Source organism: Podarcis pityusensis (assembly GCF_964106645.2).
Source record: "Podarcis pityusensis genome assembly, chromosome: 4".
Classification (NCBI taxonomy): domain Eukaryota; kingdom Metazoa; phylum Chordata; class Lepidosauria; order Squamata; family Lacertidae; genus Podarcis; species Podarcis pityusensis.
In genome coordinates, this window is record NC_138027.1 from 61,304,235 (window position 1) to 61,325,522 (window position 21,288).

Here is a 21,288-nt window from a genome sequence, read left to right on the forward strand (position 1 = left end):
ATTGTGATCTTGTGCTATAGCTCCTTCTCTGTTATGCCAGCTGTCTGGGAAGCATTTACAGTTGAAAGTTTTCTCATTTAAAACATCAACAAGACTTTATGTGTGAGTATTGTTGAAGTACCTTCCATCCTGATACCAGTGTAGCAGTTTGTAGAGATATGAATGGATGATTGGTTGTTATGACAGATTAGAACAAAGTTCTTGTTGTACTGAAATAGATGCTCACTGAATATATTATGTTAGGAGGCATCAAAATGAGTACAAAGTGAATTTGTAATGATATGACACATAATGAGGATGAAATCTGGTATATTCATTCCAAGTATCTTTGGAAGTCGAGAGCTAAAACTTATTGCTCTACATTGAAACTATGGCTAATGAAGAACGCATTTGACAAGGTATACTTCACATTAAGTGGCATTTCAGAAGACTTTGTATATAAGGTGCTGAACAATTAAAATTATTTTAACACAATTTGATATGCACAGTACACAAGGTAATAAAATTAATGAAGGCACTTCAGGTACTGATCTCTATGTCCTTTGGGGACAATGTATTTATTCACTGCCGATATCAGGGGTTGTTCTGAATATAAAATGTGAAACGATTTATGAGCCATTAACCTTGAAATTATAATATATTACCACAGAATTGGTATTGTATTATTCATCATGCCTGATGTTGATGGAAAGAGTTATGTACCTGCTTAACAACGGTGGCAACGTTTCCCCCAAAAAATTATGTATTCAGGAAGGACTAGTGGTTAGTGCAAAGCAACTCTGTTATGTAATATAACTTGCAATAAACCATGAAATTAAACCATTATACTCAATTAAATCAGCTTAAATTTGCACACACACACCCGATATTTAAAGTTATTACACTCATCCTTCCAGAGCAATCCTATGCACGTCTATTCAAAAAGTAAGGTCTTAATTATATGTTATGCAAAATACTTGGCTTGCAGCCATATTAGGTTTTTTAAAAATAATAATTTAAAAATCCTAGTTAAGGGTTTCCCAATTTCCCTCAAGACTATAGTGTACAAGCAGAGGAGTTTGATCCTTTGTCATCTGAGATCCTGATAAAAGTTGCCATTAGTAAAAGAAAAGAAATACTCAGTTGCCAATGGAAGCATCCCCCTCTCCCATATTGTAAACTGCAGCACCAGGACATGATTTCCATTGTTTGGGATGGTAAGGTTTAAACCTCCCTTCTCTGCATGCTACAGTCCCAGTGGAAATCAGAGGGCCCTACACCTTGGATTTTTATTTTTTTTAATATCTTACTTGATTTTCAGGTGAGGCCTAAATCTCATTGAATTCAATTAAGGATTGTATCCTTATTTTTTTTTTTTAAATGATATTTATTGAAAGTTTTAAGATTATAAAAACAAACAAGAAAGAAAAGAAGAAAAAAAGAGAACAGATAACAATTAAACAATACAGATCGATAAAAGTCAAAATCAAAAAGCAAAGGCAAAACACATAATACATCAAAATCAAAAAGCAGAATTAAACAAAAAAAAAATTAAAAGCAAATCCAGTATTCTCAAATCCTTAACTGTCATTACCTTGTTTCATCGACCTTCTCACACCTCCCTTTTTTGTGTTCTAGTTGTTAATTGTCTCAGCAAATCCTTTCCATTTTTCATAATATTCTGTCATTAAATTACCTTAATCTATTTTAACCTTATCTTACCATAAAAAACCCTAGAACTTAAAACTTAAATCTTATTTATACCAATTTCTCATAGCCATAGCATATTCTTACATAGTTCTTTTTAACATTTCTGCTAAATACAAATAATTTCGTTCCAACATTTTTCTAATACTCATTAATTTTACAAAACATTCCTAAATAACATTTTTAAAACTTTCTTCCAATCTTCATCCAGTGATTCTTCCTCCTGGTCTTGGGTTTTGTCAGTCCTTTCTATCCCATCCATCTAGTTCATTAACCTGGTAGCCTTATGTCCGAGGCCCTTAAGTCTCTTCCATGTCCCTTCCGCAGATCTTCTTCATATTTATACCTGTACTTTACTTTGTCTTCTGCTCCTTTCACTCATGGAGACTCCAGCTTGACAATATTTTTGTCCCTTCTCGACAGATCAGCCCCTTTTCTATAGTCCACACTGAGCTCCATGTGGTGTTTAAAAGCATGTTTCAAAGTCCCTCCAAGGTTGAGGACCCCCACAAGTCCAAACTCCTTCCCGCCCAACGCCAGATTTGAAAATTCAAAACATCCCTGCATAGGGGGGTCTATCCAGCCCCCCATCTCCAAACCAAACAAGACTCTGTCTCTCCAAATCTAGCTTTTTCAAGGTTTATTCATCAGATCCAACGACTCATGTTCCTGCTGGGCCACAGTTCCCTCCATCTCTGCCTCCCGAGGTCCAGCCACAACCTCCTCCCTCATCTGATCTGTCAGAGCACACTCCTGAATTAATTCCTGAGTGGGTTCTATATAGATACCCACTACCTGTCCAAAATTTCTGATCGCATCAGTCATCAAATCCATCTTCTCATGTAACTGTTCCAATAAAGCACTTGTTTTGCAGAAAGCACGCACCAGAGCCTCCGAGTACATTGTTGTGCAAGGTCAAAGTCTAATCCCACGATCTTAATCTATTGCAGCTGCAAAACTCCCCAGTTCAAATTAATAACAGTTTCACAAGCTCCCTCTAGGGGAAGAACTTCTATTTGTATCCATCTCTCTCTCTTTTTTTTTTTTTTAGCAGATCTAACAACAAAGTTTCCTTTTTCAGATATTTTGTCAATATTTTGTTCCTTTTAGCTGCGAAGGAGAACAATGGAATCACTATGTTTCTCTTCTTTTAACTATCTGTCAAAGACATTTGTCTATAGTCAATGAACTTCCCAAAAGCGTCTGTCCTGACACCCCGCTTCCAGGTACAAGATGGTGGAAAATTACTTTTCTTTAAACTCTCTTCTGCAGGTTTAAACGGTCCAGAAAAAATCCCCCCTCTCCTCCTGCTTCCAAAGGGGGTTCAGTAATTTTAAATGATGAAAGTTGATCCTTTACAAACGATTTTCTAAACTCTAGCTTGCCATGTCTTTGCTTTGATCTTTCTACAAAAAGCGGAAGGCCGACTTCCTGTTTAGACCTTCTCGCTTCAGTGCCAAATTAAAAGGAATTTCTTAGTCCAGTTTTCCGTTCTACTCACGGGTCGTTGTTTAGAGTCCAATTGTCCAAATTTAACCTACTCACGGGTAGTTGTTTTTGCCAGATTGTCACAGGAAAAAGGTAGCGCTCTCCGGTAACGGTTGTGCGGCTTCGCTCCACGGAAGAAGCAGTTGACTCTCAGCACCGCGCCGCTTGCCCCGCTTCGCTCCGGAGCCCGTAATTGGGTTCCTTTACAAATTGGGGGGGGTGCTAAAGGTGCCCGCTGAGTCCCACGGTCACAGGCTTCATCCGCCTGTGATTTTTTAAAGGGTCCCCGCTTCGCCGTAGCGGAACAGACCCGATTTTCGTAGAGCTAGTCCCTCCGGATCAGAGGGAGTCCGCCATTACCGATGGCGCCACCCCGGAAGTCCAAGGATTGTATCCTTAATTTGCCCCTAGGGAGACAGAAGGCTTAAGCCATGTGATCAGATTATTTAGAAGATGTAGGACTTGCTTGCACATAATACTAACAGTTATAGGCAGTATGCTTCTGAATTCCAGGTGGCACCTTGTTGGCCAATGTGAGAACAAGATGCTGGACTAGATGGGCCATTGGCTTGATCCAGCAGGTTCTTTTTGTACGGCTTAGTGATACCTGAATTAGCAAACAAGAGCATGAGCAAAACTTCAGCCTTATGTGATGCTGGCTCCCCTCCCCTTTGCCTGCATGGCCGCCAGAAGGACTGCTGCAGCATTTCATTTCGCTTTCACAGAATCCCAGCTTAGGTTTAGGATCAGCGTTCTTCTTCACCTAGATTAAGGTTACCAGACACCCCCGTTTCCCAGGGACAGTCTCCGGATTTCCAAATCAGTCCCCATACAAAATCCATTGAAGCTGAAAAGTGTCCCTGGATTCATTGAAAAAAATCTGGTAACCTTAACCTAGATAGGCTACCTTCCCAGGTTGATGAGCCCCACCTGCCCCTTACTTCCCTGTTTGGGGATTTGATAAGGGAACCAGGATATGACATTTTATTTGGATAATGAGGAAGAGGGAATCATGGCAACCTTTACTACCCATTGGTGTGTTCCCAACTGGACAGTTTCTGGATATTCTATTTTACTGAGAATGTAGCAAAATAATGATTAGGGTTTAAAAAAATGTTTTATATACAATCCAGTAATCAAAGACTTGCAGATATTCAGTGCTAGGATTTCCCCAACATCACTGCACTGCCTTTGATATTATATTGTGTTAACATTTGCTCTGGCAAATGCTGTTGATCATTCTCTTCCTTGTTGGCATCCTGTGATTTGGGATGGTCTGGCATTTGCTCTGTGGGCTCTTTGTACTCTGTGTTTCCTGCTTGCTGTCCTTTCTCTGACCCTTTTGATTTGTAATCTGTGAGGATGTAAATTAGCAAATTGTATCTCTGTTATCTGGGGCAATTACTTGGTGTATTGAACTTTCAAAATAATCATAATAATGTTTTTCTATGTAGTATATGTAGGGCTTTGGCAATATTCACCCTGTTCCTAGTACATGTGTGAATACATACTGTACTAGTTTACATTTGCTGCCTGGTGGAAAAAAAAGTCTTCTTTTTCTGTGTAACTTCCCATTTCACACAACTGATTTCATTAGTTCTACATTATCTTATCCTAATGCTTCATTTTTGCAGTGCAGTTCATCTTAGCAATAATACTTTCCTAGACTTTTACAGGGGCATTAAAATCCTCTCTCCACTAACGCACAACATCTGTATGTTCAGGATCATTTCTTTGATGATAAATCATTTGTCGATTTTATGAGATTTCTGATAGAGAAATAGGGTTGTTAAATTTCTTCTTTTTTTATCCACTGTGACCTAAAAATAAATGTTTTAAACTTATCTCTCTCTCCCCCCCCTCCCCCAAATCTTTCCTTCCTTCCTTTCTAGAGGGGCTTAATGCTGACAACATCAAACAAGCCTCAGAGCAATTGAACAATCGTTGGATTGAGTTCTGTCAGTTGCTGAGTGAAAGACTAGCATGGCTGGAGTACCAAAATAACATCATTGCCTTCTACTCCCAGCTGCAGCAATTGGAGCAGACAGTAATTACTGCTGAAAACTGGCTGAAAGCACAACCCACACCAACGGCAGATCCTGGTGCAGTGAAAACACAGCTAGATAAGTGCAAGGTTAGAAATTCTGTCCTGGTCTTTGCAGTATTGTGCTGCATACATATTGCTGCATCTCCTTTAGGTCTAACAATCAGGTTTTTTTCTGCAGAGTGGGAAAAAGGATATTTGTATTTTACTGTTCAGCTATGTTGGCAGTCCTATAAGAGAATCAAGAAACAGGACCTGCTCACATATAGGCATTTTCAGCTTGTCACTGGGCTGTGTTGGCATAATGGTGCAATGTATTTTATTTGAACAGGTGGTGCTCCACACAAATGTTGTATATGGATTGCCCCATTTCCATGCTTCCATCATGAAAATTAGAGTGTCAAATTGTGCACAAACTTTCACAGGAGCACAGCACTCCAACAGGTCTTATGCTGGCCTCATGTATGTACAGTGTGATCCCATGAGATCTGCCCCATTATAGACTATTCCACAATTCTCTTTTTTCATACTTCCCTTAGTAATGACCATCCAGCAATAGTGAAGGGCAGCAGAAAATGTCGTGCATGACCTCCAACCACGGCACACAAAAGCCGATGCAAAATTTCAGTTCCATATTGCATTTTAATATCTGCCTTTCTTGTAGGGGACGCGGGTGGCGCTGTGGGTAAAACCTCAGTGCCTAGGACTTACCGATCGTATGGTCGGCGGTTCGAATCCCTGTGGCGGGGTGAGCTCCTGTCTTTCGGTCCCAGCTCCTGCCCACCTAGCAGTTCGAAAGCACCCCTAAGTGCAAGTAGATAAATAGGTACCGCTTTATAGCGGGAAGGTAAACAGCGTTTCCATGTACTGCGCTGGTGCTGGCTTGCCAGAGCAACTTCGTCACGCTGGCCACGTGACCCGGAAGTGTCTCTGGACAGCGCTGGCCCCCGGCCTCTTAAGTGAGATGGGCGCACAACCCTAGAGTCGGACATGACTGGCCCGTACGGGCAGGGGTACCTTTACCTTTACCTTATCTGCCTTTCTTGCTCTTCTGCTGAGAATGCAAGTTAAATGGGGAAGGGGAAGGAGTGAGAAGTAATAAGCATGTTACGAATGAGAAGCTATGGCAAACAGAGGCATGCCTACCGTTTTCCTGCTAAAGGAGATCAAGGTGGCTTTGACAGATACCCAGAGCATCTCACAATGGACACTGTGGAGACTCTTGAATGATGCATAAGGGATTGAAAATACAGGGAAAGGGAAAGTGATACGTTTTATGCATTTTTTTAAAAAGTGCAAATGGAAATTGTCTACACTAGGTAAATATTACAATTCTATCTTCAATGAGAGCCAGTGTGGTGTAGTGGTTAAGAGCGGTAGTCTCGTAATCTGGGGAACCGGGTTCGCGTCTCCGCTCCTCCACATGCAGCTGCTGGGTGACCTTGGGCCAGTCACACTTCTTTGAAGTCTCTCAGCCCCACTCACCTCACAGAGTGTTTGTTGTGAGGGAGGAAGGGAAAGGAGAATGTTAGCTGCTTTGAGACTCCTGAAGGGGAGTGAAAGGCGGGATATCAAATCCAAACTCTTCTTCTTCTTCTTCTTCTTCTTCTTCTTCTTCTTCTTCTTCTTCTTCGTCTATGGGTGGATTGCAGGTGACTCTTAGATCTCATTTGATAATTAGTACAAAACTCTGGTGTGGTGATTAGACTAGATGCCCATTTGCACTATACATTTAAAACAGTACTGTACCACTTGAAGCAGTCGTGGTTCCCCCCCCAAAGAAAAAATCCTGGGAACTGTAGTTTATTAAGGGTTTGGAAAATAGGTAAACGTAAAGGGACCCCTGACCATTAGGTCCAGTCGTGACCAACTGTGGGGTTGTGGCGCTCATCTCGCTTTATTGGCTGAGGGAGCTGGCGTACAGCTACCGGGTCATGTGGCCAGCATGACTAAGCCGCTTCTGGCAAACCAGAACAGTGCACGGAAACGCCATTTACCTTCTCGCCGGAGCGGTACCTATTTATCTACTTGCACTTTGACGTGCTTTTGAACTGCTAGGTTGGCAGGAGCAGAGGCCGAGCAATGGGAGCTCACCCCGTCGTGGGGATTCGAACCGCCGACCTTCTGATTGGCAAGTCCGAGGCTCAGTGGTTTAACCCACAGCGCCAACCATGTCCCGTTGGAAAAAAGTTAGGAGACCCCTATTCCCATCACAGAGCTACAATTCCAGAGTTCCCTGAGAAGAGGGTTTGACTATTAAACTACTCTGTCTGCCCAGAGAACAGAGAACATTGCAATAAACAAGTCTTGGCTATCTTTGTCCAAGAATGGCTGTAATTGGCATACCAGTTGTAGCTGGTAAAAAACACACCTAGCTATTGATGCCATCTGAGCTTCCAGTGACAGAAATGTTTTTGAATGAGAAAAATATAGACTTCAGCAGGCATTTTAAGTATGTTTTCTGATTTTATGGGTAGTTTTAAGTGGTTTTATTTTTATCGCATCTTTTTCTTGTTACTGTACAACACCATATACAGATGTGAAGTGGTATATAACTTCTTGAAATAAAAATAAATGAATGCATTCTTACTTTTAAAATATATTTATATATTATTATACAGGATGAAGTCGTCCACTTATCAACCCTTCAGCCCCAGATAGAAAAACTAAAGGTTCAAAGCAAAGCATTAAAAGAGAAACAACAAGGTCCAATGTTTCTAGAAGCAGATCTTGTTGCTTTTACCAACCACTTCAATCAAGTTTATGATGATGTGAGAGCTAGAGAAAAGCATCTACAAAGAAGTAAGTGTTATTGTTATTTATATCTCATTGCCTCCCAAACATCTGTGAAACAAAGCAGACATTTAATTTGACGTGTGTGTGTGTGTGTGTGTGTGTGTGTGAAAAAATGGGTTGTATCCAAAATAGTACACATCCCATCAGCACAAGGATTTTCACTTGTATGTCAAGACCCCCAAGCCACCCCCGGGAGAATAAAGACACAAAGACACAGAATTTAAGGTTAATGTTAATCGGCAAATTTAGGCCACAACTTTATTGGTTACAGAATGTGATGCCCCCTTGAAACAGCATTATGAGTCTTTAAATCTTGTTTGTAGTGTAAATTACAATACATTTTGCGCATTTACCTACAGTGTTCTGTGGAATATGCAAGAGAGTTTTATTGATAGTGTAGGTAAATTAGAGAAACAAAGCTGGTTCCTGTTTGTAAGGGAAAGTGTTAGCAAGCAGGAGAAAGAATGAGACTTTTGCAGATGTTGATATATGTTGGGACTAAGCTTGTGGTTAGTCTGAATTCTTGTGATAGCTTTATAAAGTTTCACTAAATGCTTGTGCTTTTGAAATACTGTTTTTCAATTGTTGAGAAGTTAACAAAGATATTTGAATGTTGAAATACAATATTTTGCTTTATTTATATAGTTAGGAAGAAAACAAAAGTGTTGCCTTTCTGTGTGCTTTGAAATATATCTCATGTTCTCTCTTGAAAGAAAAATCATGCTTTTAAACTTTTACATAATACTAGCTCCTTCTAGTGGCTGTTGCAGATGTACTGACTGATCCATGCCTGAGGAAACTCAGATGCTAGGAACTGCATGTTTCAAACAATAAAGCTATGCAATGCTTTATTGTTTGACAATGTAGCTTATATTGCACATTTAAAACAATCAATTTTTTGCCATCAGAAAAGCAAGTGCATTATTCTGAAAAGGTGTGTAAAGTTTTCCTTCATAATTCTGAAGCTATAGCAGTCGATTTTTCTCATTTCCTGTTTCCAAAATTTAAATGAAGGCTATAATCTCGACACCAAAATGAGACTTCAAACTGGCATCTACTGGCAATCCTAAAACATATGTGCTGGTGACTATTTCACTGACATACCTTGTGCCCTGTTTTTGCATCAGATTAGCGTTCTAGAAGTTAGTAACCATTTTCATTGGACAACTACACACAGGGTAATTATCATGACTTAGTTCCTAAGTACGATTTAGAAAATTTGAGAATTATGAAGGCTCCATGTTAGAATATAATCAAGTAGATTTTCCCCCTCACCCTGTCGTTTTCATGCTAGTTATTGAACAGTTAATTTAACTTTTTTTTTGGTTTGTGAAAATGTACTGAGAAGCTGAAACTAGTATTTGGGACTGGTTTGCTGAGAAGGCATAATTTTTCTATCAGTTGTGCTTCGTATGTAGCCATGAACTCTACTTCTAGAAAACCCTGTATCAGTCAAAAAGAGCATATAAAGCATGTAACCAAAATGTTAATATTTACTTTCTTTCTTTCATTTTTTTGTTTGTTTTCAGAAGTTTGAGGAACATACATATTTTTAACATTTTTGGTTTGCATTAAAGTTCTTGTGAGTAGGACACTCATGGAACACTTCCATTGGAGAATAAGGGGAAGCATGGGTTTTCACTGATTCCTCCTTCCATTGTAGCTCTCTGTATCTCCCCAAACTGTTCTGGAGGTGTGGAGGAGCTGAGGTGGCATGTGGGTGGGAGCTGCAGAGAGAATGGAAGTCAGAAATTGCCTCCTTCCTCCAGTGAGATCCTCCATTGGATCTCAGTCTCCCTTTTGCAAGTAGGAAATGTTTTTCACGGAAGAGCAGCACTGAATCTGATCCTTTGTATAAATTTTAATAGTATTCTGCTTCTTAATAATGGCTCATATATAGCATAGCACAGAATGCTGTGGTAAGGATATTTTGTACAAACATTGTGTAGGAAAATTAAAAATATTGTGTCACATTATTTCTAGCAGTGCAATTTATACTTTAGGCCTCAAGCAGTTTGAAGCATTATACTTTGCAGCAATAGTTTTTGTTAAAAATACTGAATGCTCTTTTGAATTATTCTGTTGCAACATGATTCTTTTTTGCTGAATTTATCACTTTTTAAGATAATATTTCCTAGGCTGCATTGTCGGATACAGATGAAAGTGGCTTATATTTTGCAACACAAATACAATCTCATTTTCTTGATTAATTATTTTCTCTTTAAAAGGAGAAACCAATTGTGAAATTTATTAGATAATATCTTCTTTTCTATCCCTGCTCTATATTTTTTCCAGTAACATATGCAAACTACTATCTATGAAAAGCTTTTCAGCAATCATCCAGTACACTATAATAAAGCAAGTGATGTTTGTTTTCATATAAATAATTTAGAAGAAAAACTCCAGTGAATAACCTCAGTGAATGCTCTTTATTCAACTTCTTCTACCATAGTAGTACATCAGATAAACTTATTAAACTAGTAGCTGGGCATATATTATATTTTGTCATTGTGTTGGTTTTCAAATTCTGCAATATGTTGTTAAAATTGTGGGGAATAGATAGAAAAGTGTGTGTGTGTGTGTGTGTGTGTGTGTGTGTGTCCCATGCCTATGAAATATCAGGAAATTTGCACTGCCTTTGTTACTGCCATTACCACACATTAATATGAAGTCATATTAGGTGCTATGTAGGACACAGAAGTGACAAAGAGCCTGTTCTGAGAAGTTAGAATCTACAGGCCTATAAGTACATTACATATGCAAAATCTGTTTACAGCAACCAAACACTTGGTTTTCTGAAAGAAATTCTTTAGCTCTTTACTGTGTTGGAGGGCCATAGCTCTTTTATTCAACTGCAGTTACAAAGGTTTCTCTGGGTAAAAAAAGCATATTTAAATTGGTTTTAATATAGTAGGTGTATTGGCTTGTACAGTAGGCGTGCAGTAAGATGTACAAGGCAAAAGTGAGGAAGAGGACAGGGTGAAATAAAGGACAGTAAAATGGGCTGACAGAGAAGTAATAGGTGGCATATGCTGCAGAAACGAGGAAGCTACAGTGGTTCAGAAAAGATTTTGGCGAAGAAGTTACTTGTGAATAGGAATCCGAAAGTTGAAAGAGGGAGACTTGAAGAAGATGGAAAAGCCTCTTCTGGGTAGTGAAGTGTGAATATCCTGTTATCTGTCCTGAATCTATTTAAGAGTTCCAATCAAATGTTCACAAAGGCTCAAGTGTTCACAAGGCACTTGCAAATTAGCCGCTCCTCATGGCTGAATGCCTGGAGCAGAGGAAGGTGGCATAGGCAGGTAATTTCAGGCCTTGGTGGAATATATTTTCCCGGTGGGAACTGTGCCAAGTCCCAAGATCCCAGTGGCAGGATAGAGATGCTTCACACATAACTTCCATTTTGAAGAATATAAATCTGATGTTTTCTTCTCAGCAAAAATGATGCATTGAGCATCAATTTATTGCTAAGTATTCTGGTGAGAAAAAGATGCTACACCAGGACCTGGATCTGGCTTTCCCTTGTCTTGTCCTGCCCCATGGTAAACACCTGGAGAATGAGGCATGCAGCAGCTAATTCCAAGTCAAGACCACCATAGCTTTTATTACAACTCCTCTGCTCGCCTTAGTCTTACCCACAAGTGCTTGATGCTTATCTAAGGTATCAAAGCTTATGCAAGTGGCCTCGCTCTCAGTCTCATGAAATTCGTATTTACAGGCATGCACTATCCTGCACCGATACATTATGTTGTCCTAGGTGAATGAAGCACATTAAGCAGCATAGCAGTAACACATCAAGTGACAGGTTTATGTTTAATGTTTTCCCATTATTTCTGGTCCTTTGCAAATGTGTCTGCCCCAGGCAGCCAGTGGAGATCCAAAGTCTCTGGACTGCATCCCCTAGAACAAGTGTGGGGAGCCTTTGGCCCTTCAGATATTGTTGTACTCCCATCAGCCCCAGCAAGCATGGCCAATGGCCAGGGATGACAGGTAGTTCAGCAGCATCCGGAGGACCCAAATTCATTCATACCTGCAGCTGTTTGGTGGTTTTCTAAAAGTGCACACAAATATTGTTTCTCTGTCCCATCATATTTACATAACCTAGGCAGGCACCCCTGGAAAGCTGACAGACCCTGCATAAGCAGCTCACCACATGGGGTTGATCTGCGACACTATCTTCCCAGCAGAGGGGTTTTAGCCATTTGCCAAGAAGGACAACAGGCAAGGCAGCAGGGAGGTCAGTGTGGTGGTGTGGATACACTTTCAGGAGCGCCAAATCGGCTCCTTTGCTACACTTGCACTGCACCAATGTCCTTGTTGTCTTGCCTCTCTCCCTCATGGTCAGCACTAGTGACACATCTCTGAAAAGCTAGTCTTGAGCCTTCACTCTACCCAGTGACTGCTTCTGAATCCAGGCAACTGCTCAATTTGCCTCTATGGCTGGCAAGCCCTGGGCATAGGAAATAGAATAGCAAGAAGGGTCAGGACTGACTGAAAACTGTTTATAAGGATCCAGGACAATGAAAAATTCATCAGATTTCAGGTGTTAGTTGGGAATACTTCTAAGAGAATAGGGTCTTCTATAGCTATGCCTCTCAAGGCTACGCAGAGAAAAGGCAAGTCTTCTGAATTAACTTTGTGAAGCTGTTATATACAGTTACAGATTGGCACTCCAGATCTGTAGTATGCTTTTACAGTTAATATTGTATGGCCAAATGTCAGAAAATGGATTATTTTCAACTTGTGTTCCTCAGTTTGAGTTCTCTCAACAGCTACAATTAGAACTACTGTTGAAAGCAGAAAGTGTCTGCTTCACTCTCATGCAAGCCACATCCTATTGAAATCAATGGCAACATTCCAGTTGGCTTGAATGGATCTTTATTTTATACCCTAGTGAGTTGCTGGTGCCTCCACAGATGTTAACCTATTTTAAGGCATCTGCAATGCAATTCTAATGGGGGCAGTTTAATAAAATGCTATGTTAATGTTCTAATCTAAACATTTAACAGATGTCCCAAAGAGAAGATTGCTTTTATAGATACTCTGAATACAATAACATGAACCATAAAAAGGATATTGGCACTTTCAGTAATAGTTTTTAAAACAGACTCCAATTCTAAATAACATGAGATGTGAGAATATGAGAAATATTCTTGGGCCAGCCTGTTGATTCTAAAATTAAACTTTTTCATGTTATAATCTGAGGCAACATGCTGATTACATTATGCTGTCGGAAGCCCTGTGGGGGAGCACTGCACAGCCCCCAAACTGAGACAAACCTCTCCCGGTGTCTTCCTTGTGGTGCACAGCCCAGGACGTTCATAACTCTTCAGTCCCGCAGCAGCAATGTTGCAGCAGCGACACATATCCGAAAATATGTGCACACTCAAACAGCAGAGTAAAGCTGGAAGCTGAGGTGATGAGGTGTGACATCTAAATTATATTTATTAGGCAATATATACAGGACAAAGCAATCATGGCGTCCTCTCACATCTTCTCCAAGACAGAGAAAAAGTACAAAAGTACAAAACAATGGAAGAGAGGACTGGCTTCCATTCTCACACTTTCCAAGGATGGAATGTAAACACAGACATGTGATGTAATAATCACACATCCAGCAACAGGAGAGAATGAAAATGCTGACTTCTACCTATTTCTGTACTGCATGTTTGATGTGCTCATTCTTAAACATGTTTTGAATCTTCACCATAATCATCATAACCTTTTCTGGGTAACTCTCACAAATGGTTTTCTCATATAAGGCTAAAATCTCAAGTTAGCAAATCCTGAAAATGACCTTTTATTCTAGAGATTATTTTATGGTGTGGCCGAAGAGTATGGGCCAAAATGTTCATGGTACATCAAGCACAAATTTGAGATAGCTTTGTGTCTTTAAGAACTGATTCGAAAGGAAAACTGTGTCAGATGTAGGTTGTCCTATCATAGTAACCCAAGAACCCAGCCCCGGCCCTTCTTCAATTTTGGGTGACTTTTTAAAAGAAAAGATCCTCTCAAGAACTTTATTTGAAAACCCCAAAGCAGTCAATGAGGAAAGCAATTTGCTTCAATTTATTAGATTTTTACCCTGCTTTATTTTCCAAAAGAATAGTAGCTAATAACACAATTACGAACGATGTTGAAATCCTAAAATGTGCAATAAATAGTACACCAGCTGATCATAAAACAATTCAAACAGAATACCAAAACCTTAATAGAATAAAACAGCAGGAAAAAGAAAATGTTGATTACCTGCAGCAAGAGACCATAAACTAATTAGGTATTCAGCTAACTTGTTCCATGTTGTGATAGGAATATTATGGTCTTAGATATATGGTAATGTTCATAACCGCACGTACATAGATCAGCACAGGAAGACCGACCTGAAGCCATTTTGATTCCTAAACTTAGCAAATGTTTTCTATGCATGGTCAAAGTGGAAAAGCCTCCCTATTGTCTTTTCCTTCACAAATCCTGTCTTAAGGGTTTGTCTGTGTTTGAATAGGGTGTGAGCCTGTGACCTGGCCCAGGAACTAAGTATTTATCACTACAAAAGAATAGCCAGGCTCCCCAGGCAATCCAATCAAGTAACCTGCCAGACAGGAGATAAACAAGGACAGGAGAAAAACAATATTCAAATTTTCTGTTTTAGACCGCCTTTTCTGTGATGTAGGTGTGATGTATCTGAGGGGTGGTCTTAGGTTACACCCCTTCTGTGATGTATGTATGATGTTTCTGGGGGTGCTCTTGATCTACAGGGTGGCAATTTCAAAAGTCTTTATAAGGCCTTGCACACCATTTTTCTGAGTCCCTCCTCCTCTCCTGCAGGTGAGGGGAGCACCCTGTTGCAACAGAGCAATAAAGATCAAGCTTACTAGCTGCTTTGCTTCTCAATATTCTCTGGTTGGCCTCTGTTATTTTCTCCTACCAATAGGGAACCTATGTAAGGACTCTATATGGGCTCTTGGATACCCCATAAGGGAAAATGGTTATTTACAACAATGTGCACAAGGATTTCTACTTGTGCAGTGGAACTCCACCCCTTCCTTGTGCACCCTAAATCTGTTCTGGGTTTTCCTGCAACCCTCCAGAGCAGATTTGCAGCAGGTGCAAGTGGGTGCGTGGGGAGAGGGAAAGGAAAGGAATCTTCCATTGTGCAAGTGGAAATCCTTGCACTGATGAAACAAGTTGGTTGGATACCACCCCAATATTCAGCCAACTCCAAAGGCCTCTTGATAAAGCCAGATGTTAACCACCCAGTGCTCAGGCCAGATGGGCACCCTGGTAATTGCATTCCCAAACGTGTTAGCCACAGATCAAAAGACCCTGCTGCTCATTGCTATACGCTGCACTTCAGCTGGCAGTAGGATGGGGAACAGAGCAAGAATCATTGAGTGAAACACTTCAGGGGAGAGAACATATGAGAGAGAGTGATACTTAAAGTACACAGACCAAACACTTTTTAGTGCTGCAAAGTAAGAACTAAGGGTGTGCATGTCCCCCAAGATGCACCTTGAATCTGCATTTGTGCATTTTCTTAAAAATCCAAACTGTTTCTGAGATGCTCCATGCTCTCTTCACTTAGAACTACAATTCAGGATCCAAGCTGTTCTGTATAAAATAAAGTTCCATGTTTTCCCATTTGCTATAAATGGCAATATAAAAATGGCTATAAGTTTTTCCCTTGGGGCTAAAGTGGATAAAACGTATAGGCACAGGAGCCCCTCTGGAGTGGATTAAGCCTGTCAATGTGCAGACAAATAGGTCCAGGTGCTTTTTGTGAGGAAGTAAAAGAAATCCATTTTAATTCACAATCCCTTATTGGGAGGGGGGGAGGTAGCAGGGTTTTGTCTCTTGCTCTTTCTTATCTTAAAATAGTTAAGAAGTGAATGAGTGCTTGTATACTTTGTAGTTTACACTGACCTTTTCTTCCTGGTGCTTGTTTGTTTCCTCCAACAGGCCTTACAATGTAAGTTTGTATTGAAAACTTCATGTGGAGTTTAGAGGTGATCTGATTTGTTGTTGTTAAAGCAGAACAATTTAGGGGTTTTTTATTTTTAAAAAACCTTCTACGGCTGTACTTCAACAACAACAAACAAGAGCAGCAACAACAATCCAGAGCTCTTCGGTGCTCTGCAGGGAGAATCATTTCTTTAAAAGCTCCTGGACTTAAAGAAACAGAGAGATGTAGGAAAAAGTAGAAAATCACAAAAACAGCAGAGTAACAGAGCAACGCAAGGCATTGTGGCTGACCTGATCTGATTTGGCAGGGATTAGGTCATTGACCACACAATTTGACTCAGAAGGTAAAGAAAGACCCTTGAATCACTCCAATTTTGCCTTGTTTTTAGCATCCCCCCCCCCAATCAACTGATGCATACTCCAGGAAGAACCAGCATCCTCAGTTGAGCCCAGATAAACAGTGCAGAACACTGGGAGCTGGGAGGTGCAGTCTTTGACCAGATTTTGGCCTGGGCTACTCTGAGAACCACTGTAGCTGAGGGAGATTGGCAAGATGAGGGTGAATCCTGGCAGAACCTTGCTTTGCTTCTTTTTTGGGAGGGCTACAGTTGCAACTTGTCTGCTTTTGTTGTGTTGTGATCTGAAAAGAGGTGTTTTGTTTTTGTTGTGTAATCGTTACAGTTGCACAAAACTGAATTACATGGAATAAAGCAATGTACATTTCTCCCCTTCCAATGCAGCTTTCGATAGTTTGCCACCCATGCAGTATAAGGAAACTATGAACACTATTCTCTTGTGGATTCATCAGTCTGAAGCCAAACTCTCCATACCTCAGGTTACAGTCACTGAATTAGAAATCATGGAACAAAGGCTTAGGGAGCTAAAGGTAAGCACAGAGAACATGGTGAGTTTGTTTTAATTGACAAACACTTGGTGTTTATACATTTAAAAATAACCATAAGCATACTGACAGATTTCATAATGTTAGACATTATGGTTTATTCTTAGACTGAATTTAATATAAGCCAATGCACTCTTGTGATTTTTATTAAAGGCTTTGCAAAGTTCCCTGCAAGAGCAACAGAATGGACTCAACTATTTAAGCACAACTGTAGAAGAGATGTCTAAAAAAGCTCCTGCAGAGGTCAGTCAGAAATATCAATCAGAAATTGAAGGGATCCATGGCCGTTGGAAGAAGCTATCAACTCAGTTGACAGAGAACTGCCAAAAACTTGAGGAACTGATCACTAAGCTGCAACAGTTCCAGGTTAGCTGGAATTTTCTTTACTTCCTTTATTTATTATTCATATGATGTCAGCTATGTGACATTTCACTTAGTGTCATATATGGAGTAAAATTAATCTTCCCCTATAGGGGCCTAATCCAAGAAATGGGGCTTGGAAGATGGGCAGGGTTGTATTGAATATTAGGGATACTAAGAGGAGACCCATTGACATAAAAACTATGACATCCAGTTGTTCTGAAACTACACAGAAAGTGTGTATGGTGGTGGTGGGAGAAAAACACTTTTAAAAAGCAATGCAAAATCAAAAGAAAATGAACAGGAAAGATATTTTGATGGGATGAAAGAACATCTCCCCCCCCCCCATGCCTGCCTCTGATCTAATACATACAGACTATAAAGAATCTATGCATATCTGTACAAATACTAGTGATGGCTACTCTCAATATATACATTTATTTTACTATATATTTTAAATGATTTAGAAAACAAAATCTGGGAGAACTGCTATTTCCTGGTATGGTGATCAATAAGGGTAGTAAATAGACCAAATAGGAAAAACAAATGAAATATTTGTTTACATTTTTAAAGAGATTCAGATACATTAACAATCTCAAAGATACTCTTATGTTTAGCCGTGAAGACACATTCAGTTGTATTTTATGCTTCATATAATACAATGCATTGCTTGTTCAAAAACAGAATGACTCTAAAACCCTGAAGAAATGGATGGCTGAAGTGGATGTTTTTCTAAAAGAAGAGTGGCCTGCACTCGGTGATTCAGAAGCACTTGAGAAACAGCTAGAACAGTGTACAGTAAGTCATGACTTTGTGTACATTTGACGTACGAAGTAGATCATAGCAAATGCAAAGTATCATCTGTATGTATAGCCTTCCTACAAATGCAATTACCATCATTCTGCTTTAGGAGACAGTTTGTGTGGGTGTCAGAACATACTCCTAAACGCCTGCAGCATCCTGTTCTCACAATGGCCAACCAGCTGCCTATGGAGATCCCATAGGCAAGACATAGGTACAACAGAACTCCCTCCCCTTGTGTTTTCCAAAAACTGATGTCCAGAGACATGATACTTTTGATACTGAAGGTAGTGCACAGCCATTGTAGATAGTGATATCCTTATCCTCCTTGAATTTGTCTAAAGCAGGGGTAGGCAACCTAAGGCCCGTGGGCCGGATGCGGCCCAATCGCCCTCTAAATCCGGCCCGCGGTTGGTCCGGGAATCAGCGTGTTTTTACATGAGTAGAATGTGTGCTTTTATTTAAAATGCATCTCTGGGTTATTTGCGGGGCCTGCCTGGTGTTTTACATGAGTAGAATGTGTGCTTTTATTTAAAATGCATCTCTGAGTTATTTATGGGGCATAGGAATTCGTTCATTTCCTCCAAAAAATTATAGTCCAGCCCACTACATGCTCTGAGGGATGGTGGACTGGCCCATGGCTGGAAAAGGTTGCTGACCCCTGGTCTAAAGTCTTTTAAAGCCATCTAAATTGCTGGCCATCACTACACCTTGTACCGTACAGTGGCGTAGCGTGGGTTGTCAGCACCCGGGGCAAGGCAAGTAATTTGCGCCCCCTAACCATGAGTGAGCCAGGTAGGGGCAGAGAGCTGCGAGTGCGAGCGCGCGCCCCCAGATGTTGCGCCCGGTGCGGCCGGCGCGCCCTGCACCCCCCACGCTACGCTACTGGTACCGTATAACCTAGTTTAACTGTGTGCTGTGTGAAGAACTATTTCCTTTTGTCTGTACTGAATCTTCCAACATTCAGCTTCATTGTTTCATCCCAAATTCTAGCATTATGAGAGAGAAGGAAATAAAAAAATCACTGTCTGCTTTTTTCATGCCTTACCATATTCCTTTTTTTTCTAAACTAAAAAGTATCAATATTTGGCACAGTGTTGCATCTTCACCTGATTCATGCTTTATCTCACCTCAAACAAACCATGAGCTGTAGCCAAGATTCTTGGCTTACCACTTGTGACTTGCTTGGGTGATCCTTTAGCTGAGATTCCTCCATTGCATGGGGTTGGACTAGATGATCCTTGGGTCCCTTCCAACTCTACGATTCTATGATTCTATGAAACTACAAGCCTGAGTTTGGACATAACACTTAAGGCAAACCATTGCGTAGCATAGGAGCATCAAGAGGGGAAGTTTTCTCTCTGTGAACCAGCATACTTGTTCACAGTAAGCCATAATTTGATTTAGCATTGTATGAGAACAAGGTCTGCTTCCTTTTTTAAATTAGATGAGCTATTTCCCAAATATTTATTCTAACTGTCCTTCTGTTGCATTATGTTGTTTTATATAATGACTCTAGTTCAGGCAGGATTAAAGTTAAGTGACATCTATAAAACAATTGAAAGTTAAAGTGTTTTTTTAATCGACTGGCTTCCCGGGCTGCTGTGATTTTCATTAAAACAACAAAGCATGAAAATACCAGAAATACACTCGCATAAAACATTTGTTTTACTATTATGATGACCTCTAGCATCTTGATTTTTCTTTGGAGCTGTTTTCATTTTGTACATAATATTGACAATGGAATAACTATCTAATGAGAAATAGCAAAATGTGTATACCAACTGTTAAATTTTCTAGCTATCATTTTGCTAAGGGGAAATAGTATGAAACATTTAGTAATTCTGTCATTATTCTCCTCCAAATGTTAAAAGTACCAATAAGTTTGTAAGAAGAACAAGTAAAAAATTTATGTAGGAGTTATTTGTCTCGTGAAACTTCATGTTAGCATACAGAGCAGAATATTTTATGACAAATGTCAATCAAAAGACATGTAAAGGAACCCAGTGTAACTGACAATCCCACAAGAATGGTGAAGTTGTTGTAATTATCCAATTGCTGTCTTTGCTTGCATGTTGGTACACTTAACAAAGATTGCTTTGAATTCCTGTGGTGGATGGCTCCACACAGCAAGCTGTTCATATGCACAAGAGTCCATTACAATAACCTGTTGTTTCTTAAATGTAAGAATAATGTAGAGTTAATAGAGATTTTAAATTCCATGTTTAGTCTGTGGACAGAGGGCCTAATAATTGGATAGTCATTACTAGCTGCAGTGATAAAATGAGAGGTAGCCTTTTTTAAAATGGTTTAGCAGCCCACTAAAATTATTAGCTGCCCTTGCCATCAGTAATGAAATTAAAAAAATTTAAAAAGAGAGAATTATAATAGTATTTACCAAAATAAATCCCCCAACCTAATTATGTTAAAAACAAACAACCCTTAAAACAGTTGTTTCACAACTTTTCCCCATTTTGGCTGGGCCCAAGAGGGATCACATTAATTAGAAACTATAAATAATGTACTGTAATAACTTCTGGGTACATCACTGAAAAGATGCAGAACAGGGAGTACAAAACCTGTAAGAGGATTTTAATTTTTTTAGATTTCACTTATGGATAAAACTGTTCATAGAGGCTGAGGAGATGTCTTACTATTACACCCCTCGCCCCCCCCCCCCCAAATCCTCATTCAGCCTGCTATCTGATATGGTCAGTGATTGATCATGATGTCTTTACTGAGGTAACCTACCTGGTATGAAACAATACTCCCCATTCATCTGTCAGCCCAGTTTCTTCTAATTAGACAGACTTTAAAATGGAGATATCATTGGTACCATATTAAGGGGATTGAAATAATACTTTGTTCTATTTATACTGTTGGCTTGACAGCCTGTGCAGTACAATTGTTGGCCATGTTGATGGTTGATAATGAGTAGCCTTCACTGAAAAAAGTGCCTTAGTTGTGTAAAAACAAGAAAAGGAGCCACAAATACATAATACTCAAATATGAGCAACAAATGGAAAAACAGCTTGACAAATGAAACATATCTACATGAAATAAGTCAGAGAGATGAAAATCAAATAAATTTGATTCCTTGGCAGTCCTTTTTATTATGCCAGTATGTTGCTACCATACCTTCATTCACATGATAAAAACTTGTAGAAGACAGATTGCCATGGACACTAAATCATTTTTTGTATAGAAAAATGACAAGACAACTGTTGCAGAACTGGTGCTGGTTTTCACGTCA

General features: G+C 39.8%; 1 protein-coding gene across 10 annotated transcripts in view; it reads left to right on the forward strand.

The window, feature by feature from the left end:
• Positions 1–21,288, forward strand: part of DMD (dystrophin) — a 1,019,805-nt gene that overhangs the window by 429,654 nt on the left and 568,863 nt on the right. For all 10 annotated transcript variants that reach the window (XM_081003446.1, XM_081003453.1, XM_081003448.1 and 7 more), the window contains 5 exons: positions 5,067–5,308; positions 7,840–8,020; positions 16,714–16,859; positions 17,028–17,240; positions 17,919–18,032. In XM_081003446.1, the coding sequence (XP_080859572.1) occupies positions 5,067–5,308; positions 7,840–8,020; positions 16,714–16,859; positions 17,028–17,240; positions 17,919–18,032 (896 nt within the window). The remainder of the gene's footprint in view (positions 1–5,066; positions 5,309–7,839; positions 8,021–16,713; positions 16,860–17,027; positions 17,241–17,918; positions 18,033–21,288) is intronic.